Source organism: Callorhinus ursinus, unplaced genomic scaffold (genome assembly GCF_003265705.2).
Source record: "Callorhinus ursinus isolate GAN/ISIS: 27379988/994484 unplaced genomic scaffold, GSC_fseal_2.0 scaffold38, whole genome shotgun sequence".
Lineage (NCBI taxonomy): Eukaryota > Metazoa > Chordata > Mammalia > Carnivora > Otariidae > Callorhinus > Callorhinus ursinus.
The window spans coordinates 4,807,627-4,829,844 of NW_027397100.1; the positions used below are offsets into that span (position 1 = coordinate 4,807,627).

General features: G+C 50.4%; 1 protein-coding gene across 1 annotated transcript in view; it reads left to right on the forward strand.

Annotated features, from left to right (window-relative positions):
- PTPRT (protein tyrosine phosphatase receptor type T) overlaps window positions 1-22,218 on the forward strand; it is a 1,128,529-nt gene that overhangs the window by 1,077,435 nt on the left and 28,876 nt on the right. Inside the window, exons 24-28 of the mRNA XM_073880268.1 lie at window positions 1,872-2,026; window positions 5,346-5,481; window positions 7,571-7,720; window positions 9,207-9,380; window positions 12,994-13,125. Coding sequence (XP_073736369.1) covers window positions 1,872-2,026; window positions 5,346-5,481; window positions 7,571-7,720; window positions 9,207-9,380; window positions 12,994-13,125 — 747 coding nt within the window. The remainder of the gene's footprint in view (window positions 1-1,871; window positions 2,027-5,345; window positions 5,482-7,570; window positions 7,721-9,206; window positions 9,381-12,993; window positions 13,126-22,218) is intronic.

Genomic DNA, 22,218 nt, shown 5'->3' on the forward strand with positions numbered 1-22,218 from the left:
AGCTGATCCTGTCTCGAGGCAAAGGAGTCCTCTGTTCCTCCATTAGCGTCACGCAACGTCCTGGTATGCCCAGGGCCATCCTGGCTTTAGCACCAAAAGTCCCATGTCCCAGGAAACCCCTCAGCCCTGGGCAGACTCACCAAGTCAGCTGGTCACCCTGCTGTCCTGTCAGCCCCTGAATGCCAGCTACCCACCCCCAGCCCCACCGCCAGGGGAAGCAGCTCCTGGCGGCTGAGCAATTCTGTGAAGAAGGGGGGAGCTGTGGGTGTCTGCAGCCAAGACTCAGGAGCTGGGGATGGGGGCCCTGGCCCAGGAAAGGGGATCTGGGAGGGCACCATCAGTGCCTTCTGCACTGCCCGCCAACATACCCACTCAACTCTAGGCTGCACATAGCAGCCAACACAGTCCTCCCAGAATACAAGTGTGATGATGCACTTCCCCTCTGGGCAACCTCCCCAGAGCTCCCCAGCGAGACCCGGTGTGAGATGCAAGGCCTTCCAGCAGCCAGCACTCCCCCAGTGCCTCCTGGGGGTACCCTGTTTGTGGTTCTGTGCACGTGCCGTGGCCTGGGCTGCCTCTTGGACTCTGAGTTCCACCATCTCTTCTGTTGGGCAACACTCAGACCTCAGTGTGTCATAGTGACTAGCAGTGCAGACTGTGGGGGCCGACAGCCAGGGTCCAGACTGGGTTACAGCTCACGAGTTGTGTGACCTGGTTGTGTTCCTTAACCTGGCTTAACCTCAATGTCCTCATCTGTAAAACAGATAACATAAGGACTAGTGGGAGGATTAAATGAGTTAATACACCGAAATGCTCAGAAAAGTAACAGGCATGCAGTGTGTGCTTAATAAATGTTAGCTATTATTTTCACTGTTAATGTATTTCAAGACTCAGGTCATGCATCACCTCCTCCAGGAAGCCTTCTCTGATTTCTCCTTCCCCAGGTGGGGTTATCTGATGCTCCTTTAAGCACTTTAATAGGATTATCCACTTAGGAGTCTGCCTCTCCAGCTAGACCATGAGCTGCTCCAGGGAGAGGACTGTGGCTTTTGTTTCTGCCTTCACAGTGCCTAACACAAGGCTTGGCACAGATAACCCTCGGTGAATCTTCCTTAATTGAAAGAATGATCAAACACTCTTCCTATTTGGTGCTCTCTGCATATCTGCGGGAGATTGCAAGGTAGGAGAAAGTAGGTAGGGGCCCCGCATAAGCACAGGCCCCGAGGTGACACCTGACTACAGACTGGGCAGAGAAGTGCCCTTCGCCTGCAGGGTGTCAGTGAGGAGTGGTAGGACCAGAGCCCCAGGCCCCAGTGCCCCCATCAGTCAGAGAAGCTCTGCTTTTGTTTGTTTCCTGTCTTATAATTCTAAATAAGAATCTAATAGAGGAGTCCGACACGTGTTTTTTTTTTTTTAATTTGAAAGCCATGGAGACAGTGAGGGAAGCAGACCCCAGTCACTGAAAGGCCTTGTGTTCCACTGGAAATGACTTGAACTTGGTATTTAAGACCAACCTTTCTCTGAGTCTGTTCTGCTGAATAGAAGTCCTATGACACCCTTGTCAAAAGGACAAACACTGTGGGTGTGTTATAGCGCCCCCTTGGGGATGGAGAATGTACATGAGCCCACTGAAGGCTCTGAGAAGTCCTGCAGCAAAGGCACTACCTCTACATTATCTACTTCCACGGCTCCCAGACACAACAGATCACAGGAGTCACCCTGTGTGGCAACCCTTGCTCATCCTGGCAGGGTCCTGCCCTCCCTGATGGCAGGGAGGCTGGTTCCTCCGTGCGGCAGCCGTGCTCCCTGTGGGTGCTGGGTGGGCATGTGGGGGTGACAGCTGGAGGAACAGAGGCCCTTTCTCTCCTCAGAAAGGCTACCACGAGATCCGGGAGCTCCGCCTCTTCCACTTCACCAGCTGGCCCGACCATGGCGTCCCCTGCTATGCCACCGGCCTCCTGGGCTTTGTGCGCCAGGTCAAGTTCCTGAACCCCCCCGAGGCCGGGCCCATTGTGGTCCACTGCAGGTAAGCAACAGCCTCCAGCTCCAAACAAGGCTGCTTCTGCAGGGCTGCTCTCAGGGAGGGAGACGAAGTCCTTCCAGCGGCCTTTCTTCTTTGCCTTCAAGACTGCCCTGCCTGTCCCCAAGTTCAGCCCAGGTCCCAAGGTCTGCTTGGGACAACAACAACAGTAAAGTAATAGTAGCAGTACCAGTGGGTATCATTACTGTTGCCCTGAAATAGTAAAGCCCTCTGGGGACGTGGGCTCACACTGACAGCGTCTGTTACGTGTGCACTTGGCACACTCCTCATGCAGCCTGGAGGGGTGGGCATTAAGCATCCTTCCCATTCTACAGATGAGAACATTGAGGTGCTGGGAAGGTGGGCCCTTTGCTCGGGGCACGCAGGTGTAAGCCAGCAGCGCTGGGAGTTGACAGGCTTTTCTCCAGTCACTCGCCCTCGGCTGCTTGCCACGGCAGCGGGGCACCTCCGTGGAAGCATGCTGCTCTTCAGTTCTGTTATTTTAAAAACTCAGTTGCTGGCCTGCAGGCTCCTTAACCGAGAGTAAATGGACAGCGCAAGGCTTCACCTTATTATGGAGAAGAGGTATTTTCAGCTCTGACCTAGAAAGTCACATGGGGAATGACTGGCACGTTTTCCAATCCTCCTAAATGGAGATGAAGTGTCGTGTCAAGGGCATTAAGAATTGGACCAGACCTGAAGGCCAGCTGGCCCGCACACTCCTGCCTCCCTCTTCCAGTGTGACCTTAGGCCCAGCCCAGCTTTTCAGACCCTGTGTGTTCTTGACTTACGCCTGCCCTGGCAATGTCCACGTCAGTCAAGGTCTTGAGTGAAGCCAAGGAGGGACTCCACAAACTGCAGGCCTCTCAGGGCCAGCCCCTTGTCACTCAGCATCCATTTACCCTCCCCACGGGAGCAGGTGGGAATTAGAGACCCCATTTCACAGATGAGGTCACTGAGGGTTGGGAGGTAATAGTGGCCGTCAGCCCTGGACTCTCTAAGCGTTTTGCATATATCCTCTGCTTTACGGCTCATGACAGTTCAAGGACAGTAGAACGTTAGCCCCCAAGTCCTGTGTCCCAGAGAGCAGCCAGAGCAGGAGTAAGGGAGGAAGGGAGACGATTTATTAGGCTCTCCTTGCACGACGGCTCTATGTCTTTCCTCCAGAGCCAGTCCGCCTAACACGCCTGGCACAGTGGTCCCCACTCCTGGGACCATGCTGAAGATGAAATGTGCTGGCTGCCATATCCTCGGTGCCTCGGAGAAGTCCTGACATCTAAGAAGCACTTAAAAACACTACCGTTCTCTGCCTCTGATACTGGTCCGCTCCCCAGACTGTTAATTCTTCAGAGCAGAAACCATGTCTGCTTATCTTCATATCCCACCCCCGATCCCACCATCTAGTGCATACTGGGTGCTCAATAAGTACTTGTTGAATATAAGTAGCTACCATTTACTGAGAAATTGCAACGTAGCTAGGCATAGGGCTAGGTAATTTACATGCACTGGGCTCTTTCGGCATCATTTCGTGCAATGTACATGTATTGTGCAATCAATGCTACAGGGTCGGTCTATTTATTATTATCAGCCTCATTTCATGGTTGCGGTTACTGAAACCCAGAAAGGTTAAGTCATGTACCCAAGGTCACACAGCTAGTAAGTGGTTAAGCCGGGCTTGGGTTCCAGGGGTCTGACCCCAAATATGATAAGCTCAGTTGTTATGTGAGGCTGAAATACAGCTCAAGTCCTCAAGAGAACCCGGCAGGGAGGCAGGTTATATGTGTGAGGCTTATGGGCACCAGGCAGGTTGTTCACCCATGGTGGATCCAAGATTCAAAACCAGGTCAGGATGCTTGTTTCCCCTAACACAGATGGAGGAGGACACTTCAGGAAGATGCCGATGAGTGGCTGTTTGTGCTCCCTCCCAGACCCCGGGGCCCAGGCTGCTGAGACCCTTCTGGGGGTGGGGGGGTTGAATTCAGGGCGGAAAGGTACAAATACAAGTCAAACTTCACTCACTTAAAACCATGAAATTTTACTAAGAACCAAGACTGCTTCCCATGGGTTTGTTTTCCAGATCATTGTGGGTGACAATCCTGCCTGGATTTATGGTCAGCCAGTCCTGCTTTCTTCCTGCCCCATCACTTATTTCCCTAGGGGAAGCAAGATGTGAAAACACAGTCAGCATGGGCCTCCTTGCTAGTCTGGCCTTCACTTTCTAAACTACGTGCACTTAAGGCCAGTGTTCTATTTGTCTCTGGTTCAGAGCCATGCCTGGAAACCAGTGCTGATGGGGGAAGGACAGGCCGTGGTCCATGGGTCATGCTGAGTTCTTTTGCTATTTTGTACTTGGTTTGAGATTTTTCTAAAGGAAGCCACCAGTGATCAGAATTGACTATGTATCAGAATCACAGTACGTCTCCCAGACCAGGGTCTTGGGACTGTCACCTATTCCAGTTGAAGAATGCTCCTGGCTCACGTTCCTGGGAAAACAGATGCCCGTGGAGCCAAACCTGGGGCTTGCGTCATGGGACCTGGGACTCACTCTCTGTCTGCGGGCCTGCTCAGAGGATCTGCCTTCCCACATCTGCCCACATCTCTCCTTCCTTGTTTCCATCCGTCAGCCTATTTGCTGACAAAGGGAAATAGACAGAAGGGGGAGTGGGGAAGACATGTCTATTAGGCATCTCCAGCATGCCGGGCACCATGCCTTATACGATACAGACGGATTAGCTTCACCCACTAGAGGAGGAAACAGTGTGCAAACGTGTTGTCGAAGCATGTGTTTTGTGCTACGACTGTTATTAGGAGTGGATGTCTAAGAGCACAGACCCGAGAGCCAGATGGCTGGGCTGAAAAGTCCCACCTCCATGGCATGCCGGCTCTGTGACCTTGAGCGAGGTCAGCTCTCTGCATCTCGCTTTTCTCGCCTGTAAAATGGGGTGAGAAACTTCCCAATGACCTCACAAGGGAGCCAATAGGTAATGTTTGTAAAAGCACTTAGAACAATGTCTGGTACTTTGTAAGCATTAAGTGAGTCCTTGCTAAATGAGGACAACAAAAGTAAGCAGGTTCTGCTAAAATAGCCCCCAATGCAAGCATTGCTCTCCCATTTTACAGAAGAGAAAGCTGAGGCTACAATTTCACTTGCTTGCTCAGAGTCTCCCAGCAGCACTAGGATTCAGACTGTTGTGTCTGACCTCTGCAGCCTGCTGCCTCTTTGCAGGGTCCTTGGACAGGGCTGAGTGGTTGGGGGGGGCAGGGAGCCTCGCCTGGGCTAGTCCCGCCCTGAGGTCCCTAATACAGACACTGTCCTCTCTTCCAGTGCGGGAGCCGGAAGGACCGGCTGCTTCATCGCCATCGACACCATGCTCGACATGGCCGAGAACGAAGGGGTAGTGGACATATTCAACTGTGTGCGTGAGCTCCGGGCCCAGAGGGTCAACCTGGTGCAGACAGAGGTGAGTCCTGGGGGACTGAGCTGGGCAGCCAGCTGCAGCCCTGGCCAAGGAGAAGCAGGGTAGAACAGACACCCATGGGTGGGGGCATCCTATAGAAAGAGACCTGGAGTGGGAGGAAGGGAGGGAGGGAATACATGGCTTGCTACAGTGGTCCCACAGTAGAAGCTAAGACACTGCTGCCAACCCTGAGGTCCCACAGGGCAAGCACTTGCACCAGTGGGGAGTGGTGGTGAGCTTCCCGGCTCTGAGGGCATCCAAGCAGGGACCGAATGGCAACTTTCAAGGATTCTTTGAATAGTATTCCTGCCTTGGTGGAAGGGGAAGACTGTGTGCCAAGCATTGCTTCAGTCCCTGCCAGAATGACTTCATCAACAAAATTATTGAGTACTTGGGCTGGGTTCTAGGGATTCCAAAAGAGGTAACACATAGCCCCCGCCCTTGAGGGAAAAGCAGACCTTCAGGCATCCCTCTGTCCAGGTAGAGAGCCCAAGACCCAAGGGAAATAGGAGAAGTTCATCTTTATTGTTGAGCACCTACTATGTGCCAGGCATCATGCTAGGTCCTTTATATTCAGGATATTATTTGTACTCCTCGCAACAAGCCTATGGGGTGGCTCCTACTAGTATCCCCATTTTAGAGATGAAGGGTCCCCACGTCCTCACAGAGGTGGACAGTGGTGGAACTTGGGTCCATGTGACCCCAAGGCCCATGCACTTTTCCCTGAACCATACTCTCTTGTTAGGCAGCCTTTTCTGCCTACCCTACTCCTCAAAGCCATGGCTTGTTCTTATAACAAGCCCATCATCTGGTTCTAGGGAAGCCTGTGGGTGCCCAGGCAGTCAGCTAGGGCAGATAAGGAGCTACATCCATCATCAATCCTGCAAAGGCAAGTTTTGGCTTTGGGCCTGGCCAGTCACTGCTGGCTCCACAGAGAATCCCCCCACTTACAAGCGTATGCACATAGGAGCCCGCTGTGGGCTCTGAGCTAACTCCCGCAGGCAAACGTCTAGACTTGGTGAGGCTGCAGGAAAGACGAGTGGCTGCTTTCTCTGTTCCCAGATTTGTGCTTGCAGAAGACAGGCTCACTGGCTGGCACTAGACACAGGGTCCCTGCTGTCTGGTGCAGAGACAGACATTCAGATAGATCATCATGATGCATCTGGATAAGTGTTTGATGTAGAGATGGGCCAAGCTCTGCAAGAGAACAGTCACTCAACAAACGTTTGTTAAGAGCCTGGGAGCAATAGCAACAGCTTCCGCCTGGTGCATTTGCAGAAGACTTTCCAGAGGGAATGAAGCAGTGGGGGCCATAGCAAAGGGGGCATGGGGTTCCAGGGGAAGAGAACAGCAGGTGCAAAGGACACAGGTGGCAGAGGGGCCCAGAGTTCAGGAGCAAACCCTGAGACAAGGAGAGCTGAGGGCATGTGGTTTATTGGTGAGGTGATCCCAAGGCTCACCGGTTGGAAAGCAAAGAGAAGGAAAGGAAGCCAGGCTGTGTGACACTGCCAAGGGGTTTTGCAAGCTGTTTCACCCTGTGGACACCTGGAGCCCAAGCCTGCTGGGAGCTCTAAAGTAGTATGGAACATGCCCTCCCAAATATCCTACCTGGGAGAGAAGGAGTTTAGGTATTTCTGCCCCAGCTCTCCAGCTGACACTGCTTGAGGGCTCCTTCCTGGAGTGCTGACTCTTCAGCCCTGCTGTCTCGCCCTGCACCCAGCTCCAGTGTGCTCCTGGGACTAGAAGAAATCCCTCAACCTGAATCTCAGGTGCTTGCAGTAAGCAGCCTTCAAGGTAGAGGTGAAAGCTGACAGAGGCAGGCACCAAGAGCCCGTGCTGCAGCAGTTCCAGAAGTTTCTAACTGTCATCAGTGACTACACTGTTGAGTCTTACAGTGTAGTCTCACCCTTGCTCAGGCGATCACGAAGAAACAGGGAAACTTGGCCCTTCAGGGTTTTGGAGAGGAAGCTATGATTCTGCGATCTAAATCCTGCGCATCCTTCACCACCATGGGATTACGTTTAGGCGACACACACCCAGGCCACTCTTCTTCTCACCCAGAACCCTATCTCTTCTCTCTGTTGCTTGGCAGGAGCAATATGTGTTCGTGCACGACGCCATCCTGGAAGCATGCCTCTGCGGCAACACAGCCATCCCCGTGTGTGAGTTCCGCTCTCTCTACTACAACATCAGCAGGCTGGACCCCCAGACCAACTCCAGCCAGATCAAAGACGAATTTCAGGTATGGGCAAGTCCCGGGCTCGGTGACCCAGCCAACTTCAGCGGCACGGAGCACATTCAGGGGGTTTTCTTTGTGAGACTGGGTAAGCCTAGTGCTTCCAGTGTCGGCAGCGTTGGACAGCTGCAGAATGAATTCCAGAACCTTCGATGCACAGCCACAAGCAACTATTAACCAGTCACTCGGTGACTGCTGACACATGTTTTTAATTGTGATCATGTGTTTAACTTAGTTCTAGTCTAGTCCTAGTTGTGGGTGGACCAAGTTTCTAAACACAGGTGTGAGTTTCGTGCTCCGCCATCCCTAAAGGGACTCGGATTTTCTTGCCATTTCTGTACAATTGGAGTGTATTGGTCCTAGATCCTCACTACTCAAAGTGGGGTCTGGAGACCAGCACCATCACCTTCACCTGGGAGTTCATCAGGAATGTAGAATCCTGGGTCCCACCCATATCTAGAATGTGCAGTCTAACAAGATCTCCAGATGATTTGTCTGCACATTAAACTTTGAGAAGCACCATCCCAGAGCTCAGCTCAGCTCAGGCATGGCAGATCTGCACCTTGCAGCCCATGTGGCCAAAATGGTGGCACCTTTGGTCTGGAGGTCTGGACATGTATCACTGAGTAAGCCAAGAGTCCAACCTGTTGTCCTGAGGTCCGTGCCAGGGTCATCCCTGGGCAACAGGAGTTGAGAACCAGGCAGCAGGAAGCAAGGAAGTTTCAGGAATTGAGGGGCAAGTGCTCGGCCCATGATTCCACGGGCAGATACCCCAGCCAGGCCAGTTCCCCCATGCTCCCTTAAACGGAAGCTTTATTGATTGGGACAGGAGACCAAGTGCAGAATGGAGGAAAGATGGAGGCCACAGGCCCCTCCTGGGTGCACAGAGCATCTGGTCTTCTGGCTGGACAGTTCAGCTCTGGCCCCACACTTGCAAGACTCAATCTGCAGAACACAGCCCTGAAATTTTCCAGATGCCTAGATCTTGCCCCCCTGGGGATCTCTCACCCATCCTGAGCAGCTCGTTCCAAAAACCACTTTCTCTGAGAGGAGCATTGGGGAAATCCTTTCCCTCCTTCCACAACACTTGAAGGGATACGTAACACTCATTAGAGATTCCCCAGCCCCACCCCCACCCCCACCCTCTCACCTCCTGGCTGGCCCACCCTTTACAGAGATGAGCAGGTTGACAGGTGTTGGCAGCCTGTTTCTGCTCTGCACGTGGGCGTGCCGCCCTGCGGCCTTGGCATCATGGGGGTGTCACACAGCCCTGACAGGGGCTCTCAGCTCCCAGGGCATGGAGCAGCCAACAGGAGATGGCGGCATATCACACAGGAGAAGAACAAGTCCTGGGGGTGGGGGGGCGGGGCCTGGAGGGCCAAGCTTGGAGGACGGAGATAGGATGGGGTAGGCTGAGTTTGAACCTCGCTGTCTGCTCTGTTTGAGGCAACCGCCTAAGCAGTGCCTACCTATCTGTCTTTGCGCCCTACAGACCCTCAACATCGTGACTCCCCGAGTCCGGCCCGAGGACTGCAGCATTGGGCTTCTGCCCCGGAATCACGATAAGAACCGGAGCATGGATGTCCTGCCTCTAGACCGCTGCCTGCCCTTCCTTATCTCGGTGGATGGGGAACCCAGCAACTACGTCAATGCCGCTCTGATGGACGTAAGCTGAGCCCTGGCTGGCACTCACTGGGAAGTCTCTTCGAGGTGGAGATGGCTGGAGCCCAGGGCACTGACACCCCACACCACCACCCCCAGACAGCCTCTCCTTGCTTCTCATCTTCTGGCCCCAAGGACCGTTGCTCCCCCTGAAGGCTCTGGTCCAAACCTATGTACAAGCTGTGTTCTTGGCTCTTTGCTCCCATAAGCTTGGAAAGAATGGACCAAAAGCATAAAGTATGTGTCCATGACAGCATGGCACAGGCCTGCCCAGTACCCCCTCCCACTGCCTATAGAGCTGACTCTCAGCCTTCTGTTCAGTTCAGGAAACATTCTATATGCCAGGCCTTGGCCTGAGCCCTGGGAATGCAAGATGGTACAGACATGGGTTCTGCCCTCGGGGAGCTCCCAGGCAGGTTCCCAGATAACCCCTGTGCAGAGGCAAGAATGAGACTGGCAGGTAGTAAGTGATCAGTAAGTGGCTACTGGACAAGTGATGGGATGTGGCAAAGGGGGCATAGAAGGGGACAGGCCATGTTCCTGACTATTCCATCAGGGGTACTGTCTCCTGCTTTCTCAGCATCAAGTCCAAGAAGGGCACTCCCACCCTGACCTGGTTTAGGAGTCATGACCCCAATGAGGAGGTCATGTCCTTGCCCCAGTGAGTCCTTGCTCCTGACTCATAGGCTTCCCCACTGGGTCCTTCACCTCCTTCCTGTGGTCATCCCTCCACCTCCTGAATATAGAGATGTTTGCAGCAGAAAGGAGCCATGGATCATCTGGTCTCATCCTTGTACTTTTTAGCAAAGGAAACTGAGGTCAGAAAGAGGAAGAGACTTGCTCAAGGTCACCCCCAGAAAGCTAGTGGCAGAGCCAGAACACAGAACTCACACTCTAGAATTCATTTCATGGGACTCCCCACAGTTTGTGCAATCCAAGAAAATACAGACATCTCGCCTCCCGAGGCTCAGGACCAAGAATACCATTGCCTGATTGGAAATAAGCTCTTCCAGGTTCCCCTCCCCGCTCATGTCCAAGGTCACGTCCATCCAGCCCACATGGACTTCCCATCTCCCCCAGAACAGGCAGGAATGTGCAATGCCCTCTCTTGGGGTCAAAGCCAACTACTTCTCTGACCTCTGATCCTCCTGAAAATCTCCCCAAGGGCCCTTGGTGTTGGAGGCAGGGAAGTGATGGGAGATCAATGCCTATCAGCTCTGTCGGGGACTGCCCTGGCCTCTGTCCACAGGGGGAGTCCTCCATGGACTCCCTCCTATGGGTCCCAAAGCGGGAGCTTTGTCCTGGTCAGATCAAATAGCTAGATGTGGAAGGGAAACCTCTGGCTTTAGCTTAGAGTCCTCCAAGATCAATGTGTGCTTGTACGTGTATGTGTGCGTGTGTGTGCGTGTGTGTGTGTGTGTGTGCGCGCGTGCACATGTGGAGGGGGACAAGAGATGGGGCCTGGGGGTGTAATCACACTTCCAAGTTCCTCATTGCTTTTTCTCCCACTTGTCCCAACTCTCTCTCCCTGGCTTCCTCATCTATGCAAGGATCAAACATGCTTCTGGCCTCTACTTAGTAGATTAGATGCTGCCTGGAGCCAAATGCCTTCTGCCAAGCTCTGATGCTGATTGTGTTCTCTTTGTCCACAGGGCATTTCTCCTGTGAGCCGTCACGAGGCCTTTGCCTTTCTTACAAAAAAAAAAAAAAAAAAAAAAAAAAAGGTCCTTATCTGTATTCCAGTTCAGTCTGTGCATTATCTGGTAACCATAGCAGCTTTGCTCCTAGCAGAAAAATATGAAGTCCTCTGGGCTAATTTTTAATGTTTCCCCTGGTAAAGGATGATGTTATCCATGAAATGGATTGCCGGCTGATCCCTGAAACCCGGCAGGAGCGTGGATCTCGAACATATTTTCAGATAAGGCTTTGTCAGGCATGCTGGTCTAATAGAGCATTTATCACAGAGACAGAGAGAAAGGAAAGAGAACTAACATTCACTGAGTGTTGGGCACCATGTCGGGACCTGGGACTTATCCTGACTCATTCTGTATTTGGGTATTATTGTCCCCGCTTTCCAGATGAAATACTGAGGCTCAGAGTATTTGTGTGACTGTCTCCAGGTTGACTAGCTCAGAAAGGGTGAAGCCCGGGGTCTGGATTCTGTCTTTTGACTCTTAAAATCTAGATTCTTTTCCGTGTCTGGAAATGGCTCAGAGACCTGCTATCTGCAGCTGGAGTTTGGGTTTTGGAGAAACTAAATATTCTGCCCCCCACCCTTTGACCATTGCACTGGCCAGGAGAAGGCCCTTGGAAGACGGGACCCTGGTGTCTGCATGACATCCACAGCCACAAGGCATCAAGAAATCATTTATGTAATACGGTTGGCAGGGTCTTTTGTCCGGCTCTTCCCCTGGTCTGGATGGGCAAGCCTCTCTTTACTCCCCATCTTCCTGCTGCCACAGGGCCTGTCTCTCAAGAAAGCTTGTTAAGAAGATAGGCTGTGGACAATCTCCGGTTTCATGGGCCACTAAAGGAGAAGGCCTCCAATCTTTCCAAACACCTTCTCACAAGATACTCTAGTAAATAGGGCCCCGCCAAAGCTTCCCACATAGCCCAGACTCTCTCAAGCTCTTTTCTGTGGGCCTCACTTTCCCCGTCTGTAACATGGAACTGAGTATATTCATTTGTTTGCTGGACCTGTACTGAGGGTCTCATGTGTCAGCCACACCACCAGTGCCAAGGATGAAGAACCACGTCAGGGATGTTTCTGTCCTGCCAGTGGGCTCAGAGCCCCGTTCATGTGTCCTGGTCTTTTCAAATACAAATCTCATTCACTCTGCATGACAACCATCCCAGAATGGGAGTTGTGATTCCCATTTTCCAGATTAGAAAGATCTAATAACTTGCCAGGGCTTAGCACCACAGTCTTGCTACAGAGACAGATGAGCACTTAGCACTCTACAAATGATGCTCGGATGGATGGGTGGATGGGTGGATGGATGGGCGGGTGGATGACTGATAACCTACAAGTCAGAAGGCTGGATTTGAACCCCAGGTCTGCCTGACGCTAAAACCTGAGCACCTTCCACTGCCCATTGCCTCACAGCATACCATGCCCACCTTCTGACAAGCCACCTCCGCCCTCGTTCTGGCCTTGGAGCGGGAGCGAGCCTCCTGCAACAGAAGCCCCTTCAGGAGGCTCTCTGCCTTGGGCCGAGCCATCCCCTCCTCCAGCATTGTGGGCACAGAAACACAGATATCCCCAGTGTCCCAGGAGGTGCTTTGGGCAGCAAAGCAGCAAATCTGCATCCAGAATCTTTCATTTCATATTGTAATAATGATTATTTGCTGAGCTCTAAACATAAATAATTTATTTGGATAATCCCCAGCCGAGTGACACTTTGCTCATGAAATGTCTTAGTTTAGAGGAGAATGAGTTCGTTATGAGAAAGGCCCCCTTGGCCACTGGGGGCACCCACAGATGACAGAACAGGTAGGTGTCTTGTGCAATCTGTTCAGCAGGCTCACGGGCCTCTGGCAGCCATGCAAGCCTCCTCCCCATCAGAATATCACTGCTGGGTGTGTCCTTCACGAAGCCTGTGTCATTCCTTTATCAGAGCCACAAGCAGCCTGCTGCCTTCGTGGTCACCCAGCACCCTCTACCCAACACCGTGGCAGACTTCTGGAGGCTGGTGTTCGACTACAACTGCTCCTCCGTGGTGATGCTGAATGAGATGGACACTGCCCAGGTAGGAGGGGCCCGGCCACCACACAGGTGCTCGGGTGCATTCAGGCGGCCATGCCCGAGAGTTGGAGGGAGAACGTGAGGGTCAGTATAGTGCTTCCTCCACCTAACCAAGCTGCCTGCGCGTGGGCACTGGCTGGCTGCCAGCACCAGACTAGCCCGTCCTGCTGCCAGCAGAGGCTGGGGGTCTCTTGCCAGACCCTGCCACCCCTGACCCTGCACCCTCTCACTTCCAGCAATGACTCTCCCTGCTTGTGGGCTTTGCCCAGCCCTCCTCCCCAGTCTGGGGCCAGATTCTGTTGCTTCATCCCCCAGGCACTGATGAGGGTCTTGCTCCAAATCCCACTGAGCACACTGAGCCCAGGGGCTCAGAGAGCCTCCCCAGCTCTGAGCATCTCCAACCCTGCAGAAGAACCTGAGGCCTGGCCACACCCCCACCCAGCCTGCCCCCTCGGAGATGCAGCCCACACCAACAGAGCTGGAGCTTGAACCTTGGGCCCTTTGCCCACTAGCCAACCCGAGGATCCTGGCGTCATCAGAGGACCCTTGTGTCCAGGCAGGCTTCATGCCTTAGCCCCCCCAGGGTGTGATAGCTCCGAGCATCATGTGCCTACAGCACATCCCGGTACTCGGGACACGTGTCATGGGAAAGCTGCTGGCGCCTGCGCCCCCTCCATGGCAGGACAGCCATTCCTGGGTGGAAAAAGTGGGAATGTCCTTTTGGGTGTTTGAAAAGTGGTGTCTTGAAAGAAACTCAGGGTACCTCAGTGCACTCCTGTGTGCGTGCTGGCCTTGTGTGGGAATAAAATAAAATGGATCTGAGCTGTGGTCTCAGCCCTGCAGGAGCTCACAGTCTTGCTACAGAGACAGATGAGCAAATTGTCCCAACCTCGTGTGGCAGTGCTGTAATAGAGGTCAGCTGCGAAGTGCTGTGCTGGCTGGGAACAGGGAGCAATTAATTCTGCTCAGAGGGTGAGAGAAGACTTCAAAAAGAAGGTGACTTTGGCCTTGAAGAAGGCAGCAGAAGTTTGGGGGTATGGGGCTGAGGGAGCTGGGAAAAGGCCCTCAGAGCAGAGGGAACAGGAGGGCAAAGGCAAGGTGGTGTGAATGTGTGTGGCTTGTTTGCAGAAGAGCTGGGGTTGCAGTGGGGCTGGGGCTGGGGCCTCTCGGGAGCAGAGGAGGGGGTGAGGCTGGAAAATGCAGCAGGGTGCTGCTTGCACGGGGCTGCCCATGTGCGCTACAGAGTTTGGGCCTTGACCTGCAGCACGGTAGGTGTCAGACGCTTACTTTGTAAGCAGCAGAACCCTTTCTTCGAATAAAGCTCTCATGCAGGCGCCGTATAGGGAACAGGTCTGATCAAGAGCTGCTCATGGTGAAGCCACCTGGGGTGGGGGTTAAGCTCCCTCCAGACTGGTCTTCTGCCCCCCCCCAATGCCTCTTGGAGAGTCAGGACTCTGGGTGGCTTTGTGAACCCCCAGGCTTCCTAGGAGCACTGTGAGACAGCACTCGCAGTCCAAGGAGGAGAGAGACGGCAGCGTGTAAGCCGAGGTGTGGCTGAGTTCCCATTAGAAAGCCGCATCTGGGGACCAGTGAGGAGGAGAAGCTGCAGGGAAACCTGCCAGCCAGGAGACAGCGGAGGAGGATGTTGCAAATGCCCAGAAAAGAGAGGTGGGGGTCTGAACTGAGGAGATGGCTGGCAGGCGGGACGGTGGGGCTGGGAGGTAGGAGCTGGGCTTCCAGATCCAAGTCCACGGTTTTGGGGAGCAGTTGGATGCAGGAGGTGAAGGAGAAGGAGAAGGTGCGGATGGTGGCAGGGGCCCAGGTCTGGGTAGTCAGGCGTCTGGGGGTAGGCGGGAGGAGGCGGGGTGGGGGGAGCTGGAGTGCCCAGTGGGACGCTCGAGGGAGAGATGTGCGGGAGAGATGCGCTTGTTCTTCAGCCATATTTGTGGAGTATCTGTTACCCACCAGGAGCTATTCTAGGTGTTTGGAACGCATTGTGAATAAGAGCAAGCAAAACAGCAGACTCCCATCTCTGCTGCAACTTCTGTTCTAAAGTGGAGGAGACAGTCAATAACAAACACCCTATAATGTACTTTAATTATATGTTAGAAGGTGATGAGTATATGGAAAAAACTATGAGGGCGGGGTAAGGAAGATTGGAAGGCGGGTTTGGGGCCCGGAATACAATTGTGATAGAGGGATCAAGGCAGGCCCTATTGAGGAGGTCACGTAGAAGCTTACTTTCGAAGGAAGTGAGAGAACGAGCCGTGTGACCATCTCCAGGAAGAGCATCACGGGGAGAAAGGACAAACCACACCAACACTTTATGGCGGGTTCGTGCCTGGCACGTTTCAGGAACAGCACAGAGGCCACTGTGACTGGAACACAGTGGAAGTGGGAACAACAGCAGCAGGTGACCCAGAGACATGGCAGGACCAGGTCATGGAGGGCCTTGGGGGTCATAGGAAGAACTTGAGGTTTTACTCTGAGAGAAGAAGGGAGCCACTGACAAGTTTTTGAGGAGAGGAATGACACACTTTGACTTTTTTTTTTTTTAAATCATCCCTCTGCCTACTGTGTTGAGAACAGACTGTTGGTGCAGGAAGTGGGGGAGGGTGTTTGCTAAGGGAGCGAGCAGAGAGGACGGAGAGGAGGAAGCTTCTGCAGTCATCCCAGGTGACAAGTGATGGCTGCTTGAACCCGGGGCTAGCAATGGAGTGGATTCCGGATATATCCCGACCAAATACCTGATAGACTGAATAGGGAGTGTGAGAGAAAAAAGGTGACTCCAAGATTTGGGGCTCAAACGGTAGATGACTGGAATCCGAGATAACCATGAAATTAAATGGATTCCCATAAAACAAAGACCGCTGTGGAGTTCCAGACTCAGAAGGCACAGCCGTCCTGTTCCTTTGCCTAAAAAAGTAAAACCATGAACTCTGCTCCACGAGCCCCTGGGTGAAGTAGAGGCTGTGAAAGCCTCTTTGCCGTTCACCTTTTCCAGAATCCCTTTTTGCAAAACCAGAGCTCAGGCACGGAGGAGGAGTCTCCAAGAACCTCACTTTGAGACATGGAGAGAAGCAGGGGTCAAGGTCATTGGCTCTAGCTCCCCCTTCCAGGGTGGGTCTTGGATAAACAGGTTTCTCAGCCCCAGATGTTGGTACAGCCTTTGAGAATTGATTTCCCTAAATGCAAAAACATCAGGCTCAGAAGTGCTGTGGGGTTGGCTGCCATATGCTGCTGGCAAGCGTCCCCTAAAATCGGCAGATGAATAGAGCACTTATTGATATAAATATCATCACCACAACAGCTGGGTGCCTTGGGAAAATAAACAATGACACCGCATGAGCGTCAGAAAAGCCGCCCTCAGCACCTGGAAGGGCGGTTCTTTGAAGTGGTATCAGCATTTGCCCGCCAGCATGCCCGTGCCAGGACAGCCTCGGGTCTGCACAGATGGGTCTGCCCTAGGGCCTGAGCATCAGCAGAGGACCAGTGCCACATCCTGTGGTTTGACAGGGGACCAAACCTATCCGGGCTCGTATTGAGGGTTGTGGCAGGACGACCTGTAAGTTGCTGCAAAGTAAGGTGGAGGAGAGGCTGAGACCTCCCCGAGTGCCTTATTTTCTTGCACTGCTCAGAATCCTATACTGCATCATTCAGTCAGCCGTCCCTGGTCACAGATACTCTCCCATTCTCCACAGTGGCTTCTGTTCAAAGATAATTCCAAGCAGTGGGGGCTGAAGATAAAGACTCTGAAAGCCACTACAGGTATTCAACCTTAGAGATTTTTGTTGTTGTTGTTAGCTCTTTAGGACTCACTCTAAGGCCTGTGATCAGATTAGTGGGGCAATATCCTAGAACCACAACATCCAGTAAATGGCACTGTGGTTTCCAGTGGGCACCTCTGAAAGAACCTTTCCAGTCACACCCAATAGCACTGACACAAGATCCCTTCCATCCTCGTGGGCTCTATGGATAGCCCAGAGTCCATGGGGAACAGACACCAAAAAGGAGCCTTCTTCATGGTCATGCCACACCCGCCATATTGTTTAGACACCTCAGGAGATCCTCTGTGCCAGCCATGGGGTGGGGCTGTGCAGTAGACAGAATCATGTCCCCTCACCCCCAAAGATGTCCACATCCTTGTCTCTAAACCGGCAAATGTGTTGTCTTACAGAGTAGAAGGGACTTTGCAGATGTGGTAAATTTAAGGATGCTGAGATGTGCACATTGTCCTGGGTTATCCAGGTGGGCCCAATATTAAGGTCCTAGTAAGAGGGATGCAGGAAGATCAGAGTCAGTGGTGTTGGAAGCAGACCATGGGGTGATGGAAGCAGAAAGTGGAGAGATACGGCCACAGGCCAAGGAATGCTGGTCGCCTCTCAAACTGGAGAAGATGAAAAATGGATTGTCCCCTGTAGACTCCAGAAAGGAACACAGACACCTTGGCTGACACTTTGATTTTAAGCCTTTAATGCTCATTTCAGGTTTCTGACCTCCAGATAATAAATTTGTGTTACATTAAGCCACCACATTTGTGGTGATTTGTTGCATCAGCCATAGAAAACTAAGACAGGCAATAAAACTGAAAACAGGAATTCAGACCCAGAGGTACAGGGCATCAGTGTCAGTGCAGGGTGTGAGACTGAAATCCTGGGAACATCCTGAGTCAGCAGTGTTGGACTGGAAAGTGGTTCAAGCTGGAGAAATGCATGTCTGAATCAGAGTCCTTCAGGAACCATGAGAGAGCAAGATGGGGAGAGCCAAGGAGAAGGCAGATGTCCACTTCACCAAACACAGGACTCTTGTGGACCCAGGAGGTCTTTTAAAGTCAAGGTGCCTGCTTTCTGGGTTGCATTCAATCCTTCAGTCATCAACATGCGTCAATTGAGAACCTCCCATGCACAAGGCACAGACCAGACATAGAACAGGACAAAAGAGGCACAAAAAACCCACAGTCCCCACGGTGCAGACATTGTGGTGAAGTCATATCTACCTGCCAGACTCCCTTTGGCATCAATTGGGATGGAATCATCTTCAGCTGGAACCATCTCAGCCAACATCCCCGCGTGGCAGGAAGAAGCTGACCAGGAAGCAGAAGGGATGGAAGAGCCAGTGTCCAGGCAGCATGTCACATTGCTCCCAAGCTCTGTGGGCAGCTCTGGAAGAACCCAGCAGATGACCAGCACACATCACCCCACCAGCCTGGAATCAGGTTTGGGGTCAATGAGACCCAGTGTCACTTTGGCTGTCTCCACACAGTAAGTGCTAGGTTTTTAGGATTCCTTGAATATCCTACACATTGATTACACTGGCTCTGCTTGCAGCATTCCCTGAGTTTCTCAATGTTTCACTTGTCACTCATTCTTGGGAGGACACGTTATTTTGCTTATATCTTAGAGATTTTATCATCTATATGTTCTCCGAACACCTTTGATATTTCCCAGGTCCTTCCTCCATAGACCTATTTTAGAAGCTTTTGTTTTCTGAACTGTATTTACTAATTAATCATTTGTTAGTTTTACTTGTTTATTTTTCCACGAACATAACTACCCCAATGAATTTCTGATTGGCAGACAGAGCTAACACGAGATGGTCTAATTCCAGCCCAAAGCCAGAGATTCGGTGTCCTCCTCTCCAAGACAACAATGTGATTCCCTTAGGCTTTCAAAGATGTTGGAAATATCTCATTGGCTTCTCCTGTCAACTTTATGGACCCCCACTTTGGAAATCACTGATCTGCCTGGAGTCCATTTCCCCTCATTCTGCACATCAGGAAGCTGAGGTCCAGGCAGGAGAAAGGATTTATCCAAAGCCCCATAACCCATCACTGACTTGGGCCCACTAGGGATTGTGAAGATTTTGGTCACCATTTAAACAATAGGATTTCCAGGGCCCTCGTGCCTGATAGTCCCTGACTGGTGCCTGGGTATATGGAGCAGGAAGGAATGTTCTTTGGTTTAAAACAAACAAGAGCTCTATAAAAACTGAGTCGCCCAGTTCTGAGGCTCCAACCGTGGAAAGTCTGAGAGTTCAGGTGATGCTAGGCCAGGTAGAAAGGTGAGGGAGGGTGAGACCAAGAACAGTGCATTCCCATGGAACTTCTAGAAGTGAGAGAGGCAAGCAAGTCTGTCACCCTCCCAAGAGAAAAGCAGGGGTGATGTTTCAGGAATGTCTTTTGTTGTCATTGTGTCTGCAAGGGAAATAGCAAGCATTGATAGCCCCATTTTTATCTCAGCTTGTGAAAACAGCCTAACATGCTGGGAAAACCCACAGAACACCCAAGTCTATGTCTCCGAGAGCCTCAAGTCTGACTTTGCAAGGGGCTGTGTTTCTGTTCCAGTGGGAGTAACAGTAGAATAAGAAGTCTGGGCCTGTGAGACCTGACTTCAAGTTCTAGCCCCGCCACCTACTTACTACCTTAAGCCAGTTTCATAACTTGTACCAAGTCTCAGTGTGATCATCTATTAAATTCATGTAACCCAGAGGTCAGCTAAGTTCACTCTGTCCTTCAAGATTTCATTGAAATGGGCTGTTTCCTCTCCCCCATCCTGTGGCCAAGTCTATTGTCTAGCCCACAGATTTCTGGGAATTGCAAGGGAGTCCTGTTTGCATGTATACTTCCCAGTTCCTGCTTGGGCCTTACTGGAGGCAAGGTGGGATTGGAATCCCAGTAATGCCCATGACCAAAGGTTGAACATTGCATATCCTCATTCTTAACCCCCCCCACCTTGCCTCCTCACCCTTGGCATGTGGCAGCACATCTCCCCCCTCCCCACTCTGTTGCCCAAACCACTTCCTGCCTCTACCTCTCCTCCCATGCCTCTCCTAGTGATGCCACCTTCTACCCAAAAGTTGTGCCTTTCTTAAGCTGCACAGTTGCACTCTTTTTTTAACATACAGTATTACATATAATGAACATGCACTACTGTATTAGTTTGGTATTTATAATATAGCAGTTCAGCAATGCCATAGGTTACTCAGTGCTCATCAAGTATGTGCACCTCCAATTCCCTTCACCTTTTTCACCCAACCCTCACCCACCTCCCCTCTGGTAACCATCACTTTGTTCTGTATAGTTAAGGGTCTGTTTTTTGGTTTGTCTCTTTTTTACTCCATTGTTCCTTTGTTCTGTGCCTTAAATTCCACATATGAATAAAATCATATGGTATTTGTCTTTCTCTGACCTCGCTTAGCATTTTACTCTCTAGATCCATCCATGTTGTTGCAAATGGGAAGATTTCATTCTTTTTTATGTGTGAATAATATTCCGTATATATACTACTACTTTATCCATGCATCTATGGATGGACATGTAGGCAGCTTCCATAATCTGGCTATTATAATTAATGTTTAATAAACATCAGGTGCATGTATCCCTTTGAATTATTTTTAATACTTGGGGTAAATACCCAATAGTGCAATTACTGAATCATAGGGTAGCTCTATTTTTAACATTTTGAGGAACCTCCATACTGTTTTCCACAGTGGCTGCACCAGTTTGCATTCCCACCATAGTGTATGTGGGTTCCTTTTTCTCCACATCCTTGCCAACACCTGTTATTTCTTATGTTTTTGGTTTTAGCCATTTTGACAGATGTGAGGTGATATCTCATTGTGTTTTTTATTTCATTTCCCTGATGATAAGTGATGTTGAGCATCTTTTCATGTATCTGTTAGCCCTCTGAATGTCTTCTTTGGAGAAATGTCTGTTCATGTCTTCTGCCCACTTTTAATTGGATTGTTTTTGGTGTTGAGTTATATAAAGTCTTTATATATTTTGGATACTAACCTTTTATCAGATAGGTCATTTGCAACTGTCTTCTCCCATTCAGCAGATTGACTTTTGGTTTTGACTGTTGGTTGTTTCCCTCGCTGTGCAGAAGCTCTTTATTTTGATGTAGTACCAATAGTTTATTTTTGCTTTTGTTTCCCTTACCTCGGGAGACATAGCTAGAAAGATATTGTTATGGTTGATGTCAGAGAAATTACTTCCTGTGTTCTCTTCTAGGATTTTTATGGTTTCAGGTCTCACATTCAGGTCTTTGATCAAATTAGAAGTTAGTTTTTGTCTATGGTGTAAGAAAGTGGTCCAGTTTCATTCTTTTGCATGTTGCTGTCAAGTTTTCCTGATACCATTTCCGAAGAGACTGCCTTTTTGCAATTAGATATTCTTTCCTTTGTTAAAGATTAATTGACCATATAATTGTGGGCTTATTTCTGGATTTTCTGTTCTGTTTCATTGATCTATATGTCTGTTTTAGTACCAGTACCATACTGCTTTGATTACTACAGTTGTTTAATGTAACCTGAAGTCTGGAGTTGTGATGCCTCCAGCTCTGCTCTGCTTTTTTGAGATTACTTTGGCTATTCAGGGTCCTTTGTGGGTTCCATAAAATTTTAGGATTTTTTAGTTCTCTGAAAACTGCTATTGGTATTTTGATAGGGATTTCATTAAATGTGTTCATTGCTTTGGGTACTATAGACATTTTAACAATATTGGTTCTTCCAGTCCATGAGCACAGAATATCTTTCCATTTCTTTGTGTCATCTTCAATTTCTTTCATGAGTATTTTATAGTTTTCGGAGGACATGTCTTTCACCTCTTTGGTTAGGTTCATTCCTAGGTATCTTATTATTTTGGGTGCTATTGTAAATGGGATTATTTTCTTAATTTGCTTTCTGCTGCTTCATTATTGGAATATACAAATGCAGTGGATTTCTGTCATTGATTTTGTATCCTGTGACTTTACTGAATTCATTTATCAGTTCTAATAGTTTTTTTTTAATTCAATTAGCCAACGTATAGTAGTATATCATTAGTTCTAATATTTTTATGATGAAGTCTTTTGGCTTTTCTTATATATAGTATCATGTCACCTGCAAATAATGAAAATTTTACTTCTTCCTTACCAGTTTGGATAGCTTTTATTCATTTTTCTTATCTGAAGAAATTTTCTTTCTTAGCTAGGACTTCTAGTATTCTAATGAAAAGTGGTCAGAGTAGACCTCCTTCTGGTGTTCCTGAACTTAGTGGAAAAGCTCTCAGGTTTTCCCCATTTAAGATGATGTTAGTTGTGAGTTTTTCATATAAGGC